This window comes from Phodopus roborovskii, unplaced genomic scaffold (genome assembly GCF_943737965.1).
Source record: "Phodopus roborovskii unplaced genomic scaffold, PHOROB, whole genome shotgun sequence".
Taxonomy (NCBI): domain Eukaryota; kingdom Metazoa; phylum Chordata; class Mammalia; order Rodentia; family Cricetidae; genus Phodopus; species Phodopus roborovskii.
In genome coordinates this window covers 11,877,184-11,889,748 of record NW_026126546.1, presented here as the reverse complement: position 1 = coordinate 11,889,748, position 12,565 = coordinate 11,877,184, and the positions used below count along the sequence as shown (strand labels likewise).

The 12,565-nt window shown below is 46.8% G+C and overlaps 1 protein-coding gene across 1 annotated transcript in view; it reads left to right on the top strand.

Moving 5' to 3' along the window:
* The window catches only part of Znrf3 (zinc and ring finger 3), a 149,736-nt gene extending 137,423 nt beyond the window's left edge, over nt 1-12,313 (top strand). The window contains exons 3-9 of the mRNA XM_051200186.1: nt 1,911-1,985; nt 2,553-2,684; nt 4,316-4,426; nt 5,593-5,760; nt 8,365-8,467; nt 9,278-10,981; nt 11,918-12,313. Of these exons, the coding sequence (XP_051056143.1) occupies nt 1,911-1,985; nt 2,553-2,684; nt 4,316-4,426; nt 5,593-5,760; nt 8,365-8,467; nt 9,278-10,981; nt 11,918-11,955 (2,331 nt within the window). The 3' untranslated portion in view covers nt 11,956-12,313. The remainder of the gene's footprint in view (nt 1-1,910; nt 1,986-2,552; nt 2,685-4,315; nt 4,427-5,592; nt 5,761-8,364; nt 8,468-9,277; nt 10,982-11,917) is intronic.
* The last annotated feature ends 252 nt before the right edge of the window (nt 12,314-12,565 follow it).

Below are 12,565 nucleotides of genomic sequence, written 5' to 3'. Positions count from 1 at the left end.
GGAAGCCAAGGAGGCCCTCTCTCTGGCTGTGTGGTTTCCCTGAGGCACATTCCAGGAAGGCATTCCCTACTCAGGCACTGCAGCCTCTGCCAGCCTGTCCAGGTGCACCAATGTCAAAGCTGGAGGGAGGGACAAGTACTCCAGTCAGGGCATACCTGAACTCACACTTCCTACAGGTACTGTTTGATATGCTGGATCCTTGAATGGAAGCAGAATAAAAGAATGAGAGACCCTCTTATTTCTTCCTCTGGGAATGGAATTTGTGAAGAAGCCTAGGGTACTACTGGGCCAGAAATAAAAGCACCTACTCAGGAGTCTAGGAGCTGTCCTCAGGTAGAGATCTGATGTCCTAAGGAGCTTAATGGAAGAGAACGTCATGCCACCTCACCTTGGCCTCGTATAGGGCCATCCATGGCTGTTCTGAGGCTGGGACTGAAAGATTCAGTGACTTAAGATGCAGTGGTAGAACACTTGCTTACCACGAATAAAGCCCAGGTTTGACCCCAACTCTACCTAGCAGAAAAAGAAAAAGGCTTGATAGGAACAACCCTCTGGTCACTTGTGATCATTGAGTGATAAAACAGTGACTCTCTAATTGTTCAGTCTCAATTTGTTTTTAAGGAAGCTACCTGTAGGGCAAGGACATATCCTACAGCATTGCTCTCAGGATTCCTGGATTTCTTAAGCTTCCAAGGAACATGCTTTATCCCCAGTATCACTAATTTTTGCTTCTCAAGTGCAGGAGATTGGCTTAAAAACAACAAGGTGACACTGCCCTCTAGTGGTCCAGTAAAGTCATGGGTCTTTCTTGTTGATGCCCTTTGGGTTTGTGCACCTCAGTACAGATTATTCTTGTGGAAGGAATTTGGATTTATTCTTTGTTTATTTATTGGATTTATTCACTGTGTGACATAACCTCTGAGCACTAGTTATATTTTCCCATCTTTGAGCATGCTAGTCTTGAAATTTTTTTTGTTTTGTTTTCCTCCATATATATGAGAAGCTGTCTCTGTTACAGTAGTTCAAATCCTAAAAGCAAGGGTCTGTCTCATTTATTCTTCTGCAGACTCAACTCTTGTTCAGTTTGCTGATGATAAAATTAAAAGGAAGGTTCACTGAGGTGGAGAGGAATCTTTTCTCCCATCTTTTCCTCTACCCCAACAACAATAAAAAATCTATCACTTCTCATTTGTTTCTAAGTGTTCTTGTCTTGTCCCTCTGACTTCTAGTTTTCCAACTGGTAGGATCACCTGAGTCCCGAGCACTTATAGAACTCAGCTTCCTGAACCTGTCTCCAGCCCCACTAAACCTGTCTCTGTGGTCAGAGCCAGGAAATCTGCTTTACAAACTTCCCAAGTGGTTTTTGATGTGCAGCTAGGCTTGGCAGCCAACTGTTCTAAATCCCTACTTGTAACCACCCTGTCCGCCCCCCCTCCCCAAAAGTGACCATTTTGAGATTCATTCAGAAATAGTCAACATGCTGTTCTAACTGGATGGGCATGGGAAGGAAGAAAGTGCCACAAGAAATAAAGTGGTTGCCAAGGGCAGTGTGTTCTAGCAGAAAGTACCAAGACTAGTACCTCTGTACCAGTTGGGCAAGCTGCCTGTCCATAGACTTGATTTTAATGTTCCAGCTAGATAGGGGAGACAGGCTTCTGCAGTATCAGGTACTCATCTTCACCCATTCTAAGTAACCAGGCTCTTGGGATGATAGGACAAAGTAGGTGTTGGTGTCTCTGTTTTTCAGATGAGAATGTCAAGATGTGGGAAAGCAGAACAACTTGTTCAGGGACAAAGATACTGCTTGGTATCTAATTCTACATGTAAAGCCATGCCTGATTTGTAAGGCTGGCCAGGGTTAGCAGGGTCAGAAGGCAGAGTTGCCAACCTGTTCTTTTTCATTCCACCAGGCCAAGAGAGCAGTTCAGCGGGGAGCCACTGCAGTAATCTTTGATGTATCTGAAAACCCAGAAGCCATTGACCAGGTAATTGCCCACTAAAACCAGTCCTACTGTCTGCCCGAGAGGCATTTGCTTTGGTTATCTTGAGTGGACATTGTTGTAACACCCTTGCCTCAGATTCTTTGTACCTGTCTGCTGAGGTAATATGCCCGTGTTTGAGTATCATACCCAGGGGGAGGCGTATAGAAAGTGGTTATGAGTTTGGGTTAGGGATGAGGGACATTTTCAATTAGTCTTCTGGGCATCAGCCAGCTCAACCCATCTTAAGACACGTATAGCATACTATCCTCACTTTTCTGGGAATCTCAAGGCTATAATGCTTGAAAACTTTAAGAATTTCCAAGTGGAGATTTAGTGATTTTTTTTTTGTATATGCATGCATGAGAGAGAGAGAGAGAGAGAGAGAGAGAGAGAGAGAGAGAGAGAGTGTGTGTGTGTGTGTGTGTATGCACGGGCACATGTCTGATAAAAGGTAGACCTTGCATGTGCCAGACAAATGCTCTACCACTGAGCCACATTCAACATTCAAAACCCTTTTTTGCTTCATAAAGTAAGCAAGTCTTTTAATTGGTACCCTCTCTTCTTTGTCAGCTAAACCAAGGCTCAGAAGACCCTCTTAAGAGGCCAGTGGTGTATGTGAAGGGTGCAGACGCCATCAAGCTGATGAACATTGTCAACAAGCAGAAAGTAGCACGAGCAAGGATCCAGCACCTCCCTCCTCGAGTGAGTGGCAACTTGTCTCTTTTCCTATCAGTGCCTTCATTTCCTTTGAGCTTCGGCTTTCAGCCCTCTTGTCCCTACATCTAAAATGCTGGCATAGTGTAGGTTCATATGGGTTGAGCTCAACTATGGGACAGGGGAACAGAGAACTTTTCACCTAAATTTCTTTATTTGTAAAAATGTGTAAAAAGCTTACAAAAATAGCTATGAAGTCTCACCTGGTGTTGCCCCTTTTCAGCCCATCCTTCTTAGAGATAAGCCGAGAAAGATGAAGAGATGACATATTTAGCACTTGGTTTCCTTTGTCTCATTCCTTCCATTTGACCTAGAGATGAAAAAAGACCTATTCTCTCTCTCTCTCTCTCTCTCTCTCTCTCTCTCTCTCTCTCTCTCTCTCTACCTCTCTGCCTCTCTGTCTCTCTGCCTCTCTGTCTCTGTGTTTGTTTTTGTTTTTTGAGACAGGGTTTCTCTGTGTAGCCCTGGCTATCCTGGCACTCACCCTGTAGACCAGGCTGACCTCAAACTCACAGAGATCCGCCTGCCTCTGCCTCTCAAGTGCTGGGACTAAAGACATGCACTGCCACCACCCAGTTATACTTCCTTCTTTGGAACTGACACTTGTTGGTGACCAGAAGCATTTAGGCATCTCTTCACTGTGCTGAAGCAATATTACTGCCTGCTGATATTTGACTGACATCTCCTTAACATTGGAATCTGGGGCAGGTGTCCATGTGTGTGTTTTCTTTTCTTCTCACAATTACTGAACTGTTCCCGTGTAGAATGATTCTTTAACCTGCACCAAGTATCTAGGTAGCACAGCATCTCACGAGGGTCCTATTCTTATTGGCTAAGTGAATGTCCTAGGTGCAGCAGCTTCAGATAGTAGAAGGCAGTGTTCTGTGCAGAAAAGATAAGTACCAAGTGCAGTTCAGTTGGGAGAGGACCTGCCTAGCATCCACAAAGCCCAGAGTTCATTCCCCAGCACTGCATAAAGCTGCTATAAAGGCACAACTGTGATCCCAGTACTTAGAAGGTAGTGGTAGGAGGATTAGAAATTCAGTGTCATCTTCGGGTACACAGCAAGGTCAAGAGCAGTTTAGGATAAATGCTGCCTCACACACCCTACCCCACCCCAAGGAAAGAAACAAGGGGCGTTTGCAGAACTGATTTACTGGCTTCATTTTTAAAGGAAAAAGGAACTCTTTGGTAAACGTGACTCATTGTAGTGGAAGGTGATATTTGTGGAAGCACCATACAATTTTCTAAGTTGTTGTAAACCTTTAATTACATGCTTAGTAATCACTGTTTCCTCAAAACATAACACTCATTCCTTTATCTATAACTGTGATTATTTGTGTTTATTCAGAGGGGCCTTTCTCACTGGGTATACCAAACTTTTCTCTGTTTTAATAGGAGACCAAACTTTAAAACTGGCTCTCTCAGCTACTGGGAGTCCTGAGGCCACTGCAGCTCCCCCACCCTTATTCTAGACACACTAAGGCACCATCACTGTTCATCTGAGCAAAACCCTGAGAGCATCCTACACACTGAGAGATCCTGTGCTCATTCACCCACCCCATTTCCTGACCAGGACTGACAGCCGACATGCTCATGTCACTTGTATTCTATTCTAGCAACCCACTGAGTACTTTGACATGGGGATTTTCCTGGCTTTCTTCGTCGTGGTATCCCTGGTCTGCCTCATTCTCCTTGTCAAAATCAAGCTGAAGCAGCGTCGTAGTCAGGTAACTCCTAAGAACAACCTGTGAACCCTGTTGCCTTGTTGCTGATGAAAGTTAGGGGTCTAGTCAGCCTGCTGTCTGTGGCACTCATCTTTTCTCAGTGGCATGGCAAATACCAGACTTGAGGTACTGAACCCTCGTGTTGAAAAGAAAGGCTTATATTGCGGTAAATAAGGATCAGGATAAACAAATAGGCCGAATAGATGTTTATTCAGGGAGAAATAACTTACAACCTAGACAGATGAACACCAGGAAATTCAACCCGATCCTCTCCTGTCTGAGTCACGCCAGAAAGAGAGAGTGCCTTCCTGGCCCCCTCCGACCTCCTTCCTCAGGTCACCTCCGCCCATCGCTCCACCCCCCAATGGGCGTGGTCAGTGCTACAGAAGGACTACCTCACTACAGGCTTACATTGGGGGGTATTCCGAGCTAAAATCTTGAGGGAGATGTTCAAATAAATGTTGTTTTGGAGCATGAGACCTTTGCTCCTCCAGTACATAGATCTAGGGTTGATAGAAATACAGACTATCAGGTTCCCAGGTCTTGTGATGAAATTTACCTCTGCTGGGCCCTTCCAATGACTACTGTTAAATAAATAGCTATAGTAGTACTCTAGCCAACCCATCACTGCAGTTTACAAGAAATAAAGACCTCCAGGCAGCGGGTGATGAGAGGAAGGTAAGCACAAATCTATGCTTTGAGATGTGTGGCAGTATGACACCTTGGGAAAGTGATAGTCAAAGGAAGGTGATTTCAGTTGTCAGGAAGGCTGGGACCATTACCAGTAAGAACAGGGATAATGGGCTTGTATTATATATCAAATGCTGAGCACTCATGTGAACTCTCATTTCCCTACCTTCCTTCAACAAGGAGGGCCTTCCTAAAACCAAGTTCCACAGAATCAGGAAGTACCAGAGAGGGAATTGTGTTTTACCTTGAAGGCAAGACTTTGGAGTAGGGTCACTTGGGAAGAACCTGAACCAGTGTCATGGGCACTTTGAAGGACCTAGAATATACAGTTGCAGGATGATGGGTTCTGAGCAGTTTCTCAAGATTCTGTTTGACCTGAGGTAGACTATGTTGCCTATCCCAGTGTCATGAGTGCCATGGCCTGGGATGTGACTGCCACTGTTAATATCTACTAACACTGACCATGTTCTACCATGCAGAATTCCATGAACAGGCTGGCTGTACAGGCTCTGGAGAAGATGGAAACCAGAAAGTTCAACTCCAAGAGCAAGGGGCGCCGGGAAGGAAGCTGCGGGGCACTGGACACACTTAGCAGCGGCTCCACATCTGACTGTGCCATCTGTCTGGAGAAGTATATTGATGGAGAGGTAGTAACAGAGACAAGGCTTGTCTTGGGTGGGAAGGGGATGTACAGGCTCCCAGAGTACTGGGGACCACTGTGGCCAGAGTTCCCCACAATCAGAATGTTCAGGCTTTTAAAGGTATTTCTCCTAGGGGCTGGGAAGACACAATATTCTGTAGATGATCTGGCTAAGTGGGTGACTTTAGAAGTTGATCAAAAGAACATGGGTGTCAGGCATGACTGCACATGGCTGTCATTCTAGCACTTGAGAGGCTAATCAGGAGAATTGTGAATTTAGAGTCCTAGCTCCAAAAACAAAACAAACAAACAAAGTACATGGTTAGACAGAAAATACATAGATTTAAGAACAAGTTGTTTGCTTTGCTTTGAAGAAGTGGTGTGTTTACTTGGAAAAAGTCAAACTATTTGATGCCTTTGTTTTCTCTCCATTAAAAGTTACAAGAGGGAGGGGGAACTGTGGCTGGTATGTAAAATAAATAAATAATTTAAAATTTGAAAAAAAGTTGCAAGAAAGGATCAGCTTAGACCATTCACCTAGAACCACCTGTCATTAGCATTTTGCTTTTTTTTTTTTTTTTTTTTTTTTTTTTGCCTGTCTCTAGTTGGATTGATACAAACAAAGCAGGAAGCAAACTGCTTGAGAGTCTAGACCTTGGACAGGCCTGAATGAGAGCACCCACTGATGTTTAGATTGCTGGTCCCATGTGTTTGCACACAAGCCTTGGAATGATACTCTTGCTTGGACTGTGGGTACAGGCTCCTGGATTCCAACCTAGCCTTGCAGGTTCTTGGTTTGTGTCTGTAGTTTTGATGCCAATCAGCATACTAAGTGCTCACAAAGGCTACTTAGGTGAGAAGATACAGGTATTCTAAAGCAGCATATTGGTTACTAGTGTGAATATCACTGTGTCAGATTGGTGAGAAAATAAAAGCAAAACAAAAACAGTCCAGAGGATGCTTGAAAAGCTCACATTCTATCATAGGCTACTTTCCTTAGACGCCAGGTGGGCCCCAGTAAGTGTTCCTTTCTACTTGACCTCTCCTTCGAGGGTACCTAGAAGCAACCATCTGCTATAACCCTTTAATAGAGTTCTTCATGTGTGGTGACCCACAACCATGAAATTATTTTCATTGCTACTTCATAACTATAATTTTGTTACTGTTATGTATCGTAAATATCTGTGTTTTCAGGTGGTTGGGGAATCGCAACCCATAGGCTAAGAACCACTGCTATAAACCAACATAGATTACCTAGCGTGTTTATAACTGTTCCTGCAAACCGTATGCTCCCTAGCCTGAAGCTTTGGACTTAGTTATGCCCTCCAGTTCCTGGAAAGGAATCTGTTTCCTTGTGTTGCTTGTCCTTCAGCCCTGAGGACTATAATTGGGCCAAGCAGATTGAACAGTTTCCTTTTCCCTATTGGCCCTATTTCAAGGAATGAAACTGGCCTTTAGTTGGAGTTTGGGGAGAGAGTAGGAAATATTTTAACTTTTCCTATAACAAATGTCTGCAGTAATAAACATATAGAAAGCAAAGTTGCTTCAGCACACAATTTTGGACATTTTAGCCCTTGATCATTTGCCTGCAATCCTTTAGGGAAGCAGTATAGCATGACAAGAACATGTAATGGATAGGACTGGGGAAATGCCTCAGCAGTTAGGCATCTCTTGGAGAGAATGAGTTCAGTTCCTAAAACCCATATTGGGTTGTTCACAACTACCTACAACTCCTGCTCCAGGGGACCAGCACCTTCTTCTACCCTCCTCAGGCAACTACACTCACATGCACACCTCAGTACAGACTGCACACATATAATTAAAAGTAAAAATAAAGGCAGTCTCTTGCAAAATGCAGCTGTGCTGTTTTGTAAGTCTGTCTGTGTTTCTGAATTATTCACAAAAATGTTTCTTCTCCTTTTCTCATCCTTTGCTCTTTGTTTCTCCATGTATCTGACCCTATGCCAGCTTAGCTTAAGTGGCATGGCTTCCTTCTCACCTCCATTCTCCTCTGAGCAACTACTGAGATACACTGTTTTCCTGCCCTGAAAATTTTCTCTTTATCTCTAATAACATGTATCATCAAGCTTAAAAATAAATAAATAGGGCTGGAGAGATGGCTCAGAGGTTAAGAGCACTAGCTGCTCTTCCAGAGGTCCAGAGTTCAATTCCCAGCAACCACATGGTGGCTCACATCCATCTGTAATGATATCTGGTGTTCTCTTCTGATCTGCAGGCAAACATGCAGATGGAACTCTGTATACATTATAAAATCTTTCAATAAATAAATAAATAAATAAATAAGCCAGGTGGTGGTGGTGCACACCTTTAATCCCAGTACTTGGGAGGCAGAGGCAAAAAAAAAAAAAAAACTAAAATAAATAAATGTTCAGAGTTGCTTAGCAGATCCCACTAGGACTTCCTTCCTGGTACTGCCAAGCTAGGAACACTTAAGATCCATATTACAACAGGAGAGCACCAAAACAGTGCACAGAGCTATTCAGACTCCCTCCCATAGGGTCCATCGGAGGAGGCACATGTGTAAGGGTGAAAGCAGAAGTGCTTTCCCTTCAGTCCATCCTTCACGCTGTTTCCCTCTCTCCCTTTGCAGGAGCTCCGGGTCATCCCCTGTACCCATCGGTTCCACAGGAAATGTGTAGACCCATGGCTGCTGCAGCACCACACCTGCCCCCACTGTCGGCACAACATCATAGGTAATTATTACAGACCTTGGAGGACATGGTCCCTACCAAGTATGATAAGTGCTTGATACATTCTATAGCGTTATGCGCAAACTGAACCAACACAGCATGGTCTTGTAGACCTGTAGATGTGTAGGCCTTGGGTTTTAAAACTTGGCTGTATAATTCTAAGCAGAGCCTGGCATTAAGGATCACTTTTAGGGGTAGATGATGTGACTCAGAAGCTAACTGTTGCCTAGATTGTGCAAGGTCCCAAGTTTGGCCCCCGGTACTCCCCCTTGGGGTCAAGTTTGGGTTTCCAATTAAGTAGACTCCAAGCTGGTGTAGTGGTATACCCAGCACTTGGGAAGTAGAGGCAGGAGTTCAGTGTCATCTTTAGTTATAGCAAGTTGGGAGGCCTGGGCAAGGTACATGTCTGAGGAAAGTAAAAACAACAAACCCCAGCATCCTGACCTGTCCTTTCTAGGCCGAAAGCCCCCTGTCTATTTTAACAGAGACAGTAATGTTGACTGCCCAGGTCTAGACTACAGGGTTGTTTCCAGGGACACAAGGGAGGATGAATATGCAATAGCAATGTTTATTGCTGCACCCGTGTCATCATTACAGGGCAGGGTGGGAGGCATTTTCATGTTTGTGTTTGATTTACTCTCTATAGACCCTGTGTGGGAAGATGAGGGAAAAGACAGGTCAGCCTCTGCCTGCTCAGAGCTGGACTTGGAGACAGTTTACAGTGTGACAGGGTCAAGCATAGACTCCCTAGTACATAGCTTCACTTGATGCTTCAGTCTCCGCCCATTACCTTATCTCCTCCATCTCTTCCAGAACAAAAGGGAAATCCAGGTGCTGTTTGTGTGGAGACCAGCAATCTTACACGTGGTCGGCAGCCAAGAGTGACCCTGCCAGTACATTACCCAGGCCGTGTGCATAGGACCAATGCCATCCCAGCCTACCCTACTAGGACAAGTATGGACTCCCATGGCAATCCTGTCACACTGCTGACCATGGACCGGCATGGGGAGCAGAACCTCTATTCTCCACAGACTCCCACCTACATCCGTGGCTACCCACCCTTGCACCTGGACCACACTCTGGCCCCTCACCGCTGCAGCCTGGAACACCGGGCCTACTCACCAGCCCATCCCTTCCGCAGGCCCAAGTTCAGTGGCCGAAGCTTCTCCAAGGCAGCTTGCTTCTCCCAGTATGAGACCATGTACCAACACTACTACTTCCAGGGTCTCAGCTACCCAGAGCAGGAGGGGCAGCCAATACCCAGCCTCACACCCAGGGGCCCATCCCGTGCCTTCCCACCAAGCAGTGGCAGCACCCTGCTCTTCCCTACTGTGGTGCACATGGCCCCTCCTACCCATGTGGAGAGTGGCAGCACTTCCAGCTTCAGCTGCTACCATGGGCACCGTTCTGTGTGCAGTGGCTACCTGGCAGACTGTCCCGGCAGTGACAGTAGCAGCAGCAGCTCTGGCCAGTGCCGCTGCTCTTCCAGTGACTCCGTGCTGGACTGCACAGAAGTCAGCAACCAAGGTGTGTATGGGAGCTGCTCCACCTTCCGCAGCTCCCTCAGCAGTGACTATGACCCCTTCATCTACCGCAGCAGGGGGCCTGCTCTACACCTTGAAGGCTCCCCACCACCAGAGGAGCTCCCAGCAGCACACAGTCAAGGTGCTGGGCGGGGTGAGCCGTGGCTAGGCCCTGCCTCTCCCTCAGGGGACCAGCTGTCCACCTGCAGCCTGGAGATGAACTACAGCAGCAACTCCTCACTGGAACCCAGAGGGCCCAACAGCTCTACCTCAGAAGTGGGGCTCGAGGTTTCTCCTGGGGCCGCCCTGGACCTCAGGAGGACCTGGAAAGGGGGCTCAGAGGGACCATCATGTAGTTGCTGCTTCGAGCCCCAGCCCTCTTCCCTGGGCCATGGGACCGGAGCAGCTGCTGGTGGCAGCACCTTATTCCTGGGTCCCCGGCTCCTTGAGGACTGCAATCCTACAAGTGGGGAGCCACAAGCAGGGAGCTCCCAGGGCCTATATGGCCTTCACTCAGACCATTTTCCCAGGACAGATGCGGTAAAATATGAGGGCCTGCCCTGCTGCTTCTATGAAGAGAAGCAGGTGGCCCACAGTGCTGGCAGGGGCAATGGCTGCTACACTGAAGACTATTCGGTGAGTGTTCAGTACACGCTCACTGAGGAACCCCCACCCAGCTGCTATGCAGGGGCCCGGGACCTGAGCCAGCGCATCCCCATTATTCCAGAGGATGCAGACTGTGACTTGGGCTTGCCTCAAGATTGCCAAGGGATGCACAGCCACAGTCCCTGGGGTGGGATGCTGGGCTTGGACGTCCCCCGACTCCACTGGAGTCTGGGGACAACCCGGGAAGAGGAACAGGCTCCATGCTACCAAGCTGAGGTGCCACTACAGCCTGGCTGCTCTCCAGAAGAGGCGGATGCTTCCAGGGCTAGCCTCTCCAGTGCCCCCCAGGACACTCAGGAGTCCCATGCCCTGGCTGCTGAGGCTTCAGGTGAGAGCAGATGATAGTAGGTATTTGTATAGGGGGTCTTCTCAGGCCTTTCTGTTTGGCTTATTCTGCGACTTGGCTTCTGTACCTGCTGGCTTTCAAACATTGCTTCTCAGCCCCACCCATCCTCAGACCCTCTATCTGTGATGTTGGCATCTCTTCCCTTCAGATGCTTCACATCCCAAAAGTAATCTCAATTCTATCAGCTCTTCTGCATCTCCTATCCCCTTAGTCCATCTATGCCTCTTAGCAAAGCCCTCCTGACAGACCTCGCTGCACTTACCTACTGTCCCACTTGAGAGACCTAAGTCACAGACCTTACACTAGAAGACAGGGTTTCTCTGTGTAACCCTGGGTGTCCTGGAACTCTCTCTGTTGTCCAGGCTGCCCTTGAACTCAGATCTCCCTGCCTCTGTCTTTTAAGTGCTACGATTAAAGGTGTGCACATAAGATGTTTTCTAAAGCGCCTGCTCTCTGATCCAGCCCTTGTCCCATCCCTGCAGCATGTCAGGTTCATTTCTCCAGACCTAAGTGGCCTTCCTTCCCGCATCAGTACCACTCTCGTTCCCTCTGCTAATGCCTGCCACCTCAGCCAGGCACCGCATGGGAAGGCCAGTGTGGCCTGTGAGGGGTCTCCCTGCTCTTTTAGTGCCGCTAGGAATTACTTTTCTTCATTATGCTTCCAAGGCATCTTAGGGCTTCCAGAAGACCCTGTATAGCCAAACAAGGGAGACCTGCCCCCCAGAGACTTGAGCCCCTCAGGAAATAAAAGCCATTGCTGCCCCTCCCCCTTATCACTTAGCATTGTGAACTGTCACTTCCAAGAGCCTCATACACAGAATAGGGATGCTCAAGGCCCTTACCTGGTACATACTGCCCAAAGCCTGCTGTGCCAGCTCTCTCCACAACCTTGATGACTGTTCTCCCTCTCTCTCCCAGGACCAGGATCTGGCCCAGGCATCGGTACGGGAGCTTGAGCTCAGAAGGAACTCTTTTGTAAAAATCGGGAACTGTATGGAGACTTCAAAGTCTGGCTTCCTTCAAAACTAATATATATTAGTTTTATATATTAGTTTTGACAAACACAAAAGTGGTAATAAAGACAGCCCTCCTCAACCCAAAATGTGAGCCACCTGTGGCATCCCCTCCCCATTAACAAACCAACAGACAAAATCTTGAGTCCTTTGCCTCTTTTAATAATGTGTTACTCTATTGTGTAATGTGTGCTTGGGGTTCTGAGGTGTGTGGGATTGAGTTCTCTGCTTTTTTTCCCCCCCTAAGATGTTATATGTAAATGTAAAAAGTTATTTAAATATATATTTTAAAGAACCCTAACCACCAACTTTTGTTGAAAAAGAAAAAAATCACTGCTGCATTGAATGAACCACATCGTGTCGATACTGTCCTCTCCTTGGAGGGACCTCAGGCCTTTGAAAAGCTCAGGGTTACACCTGCCTTATTGAAAATGAACCAGAAACTTGAAGTAAAAAGTTAATTGATAGGGGTAAAAAACTCCAAGGAACAATGCAAAGCTGCCTATCCTTTTTCCCTCTTTTGAGGCAAATCTGAACTTCAGGGCTTCTGGAA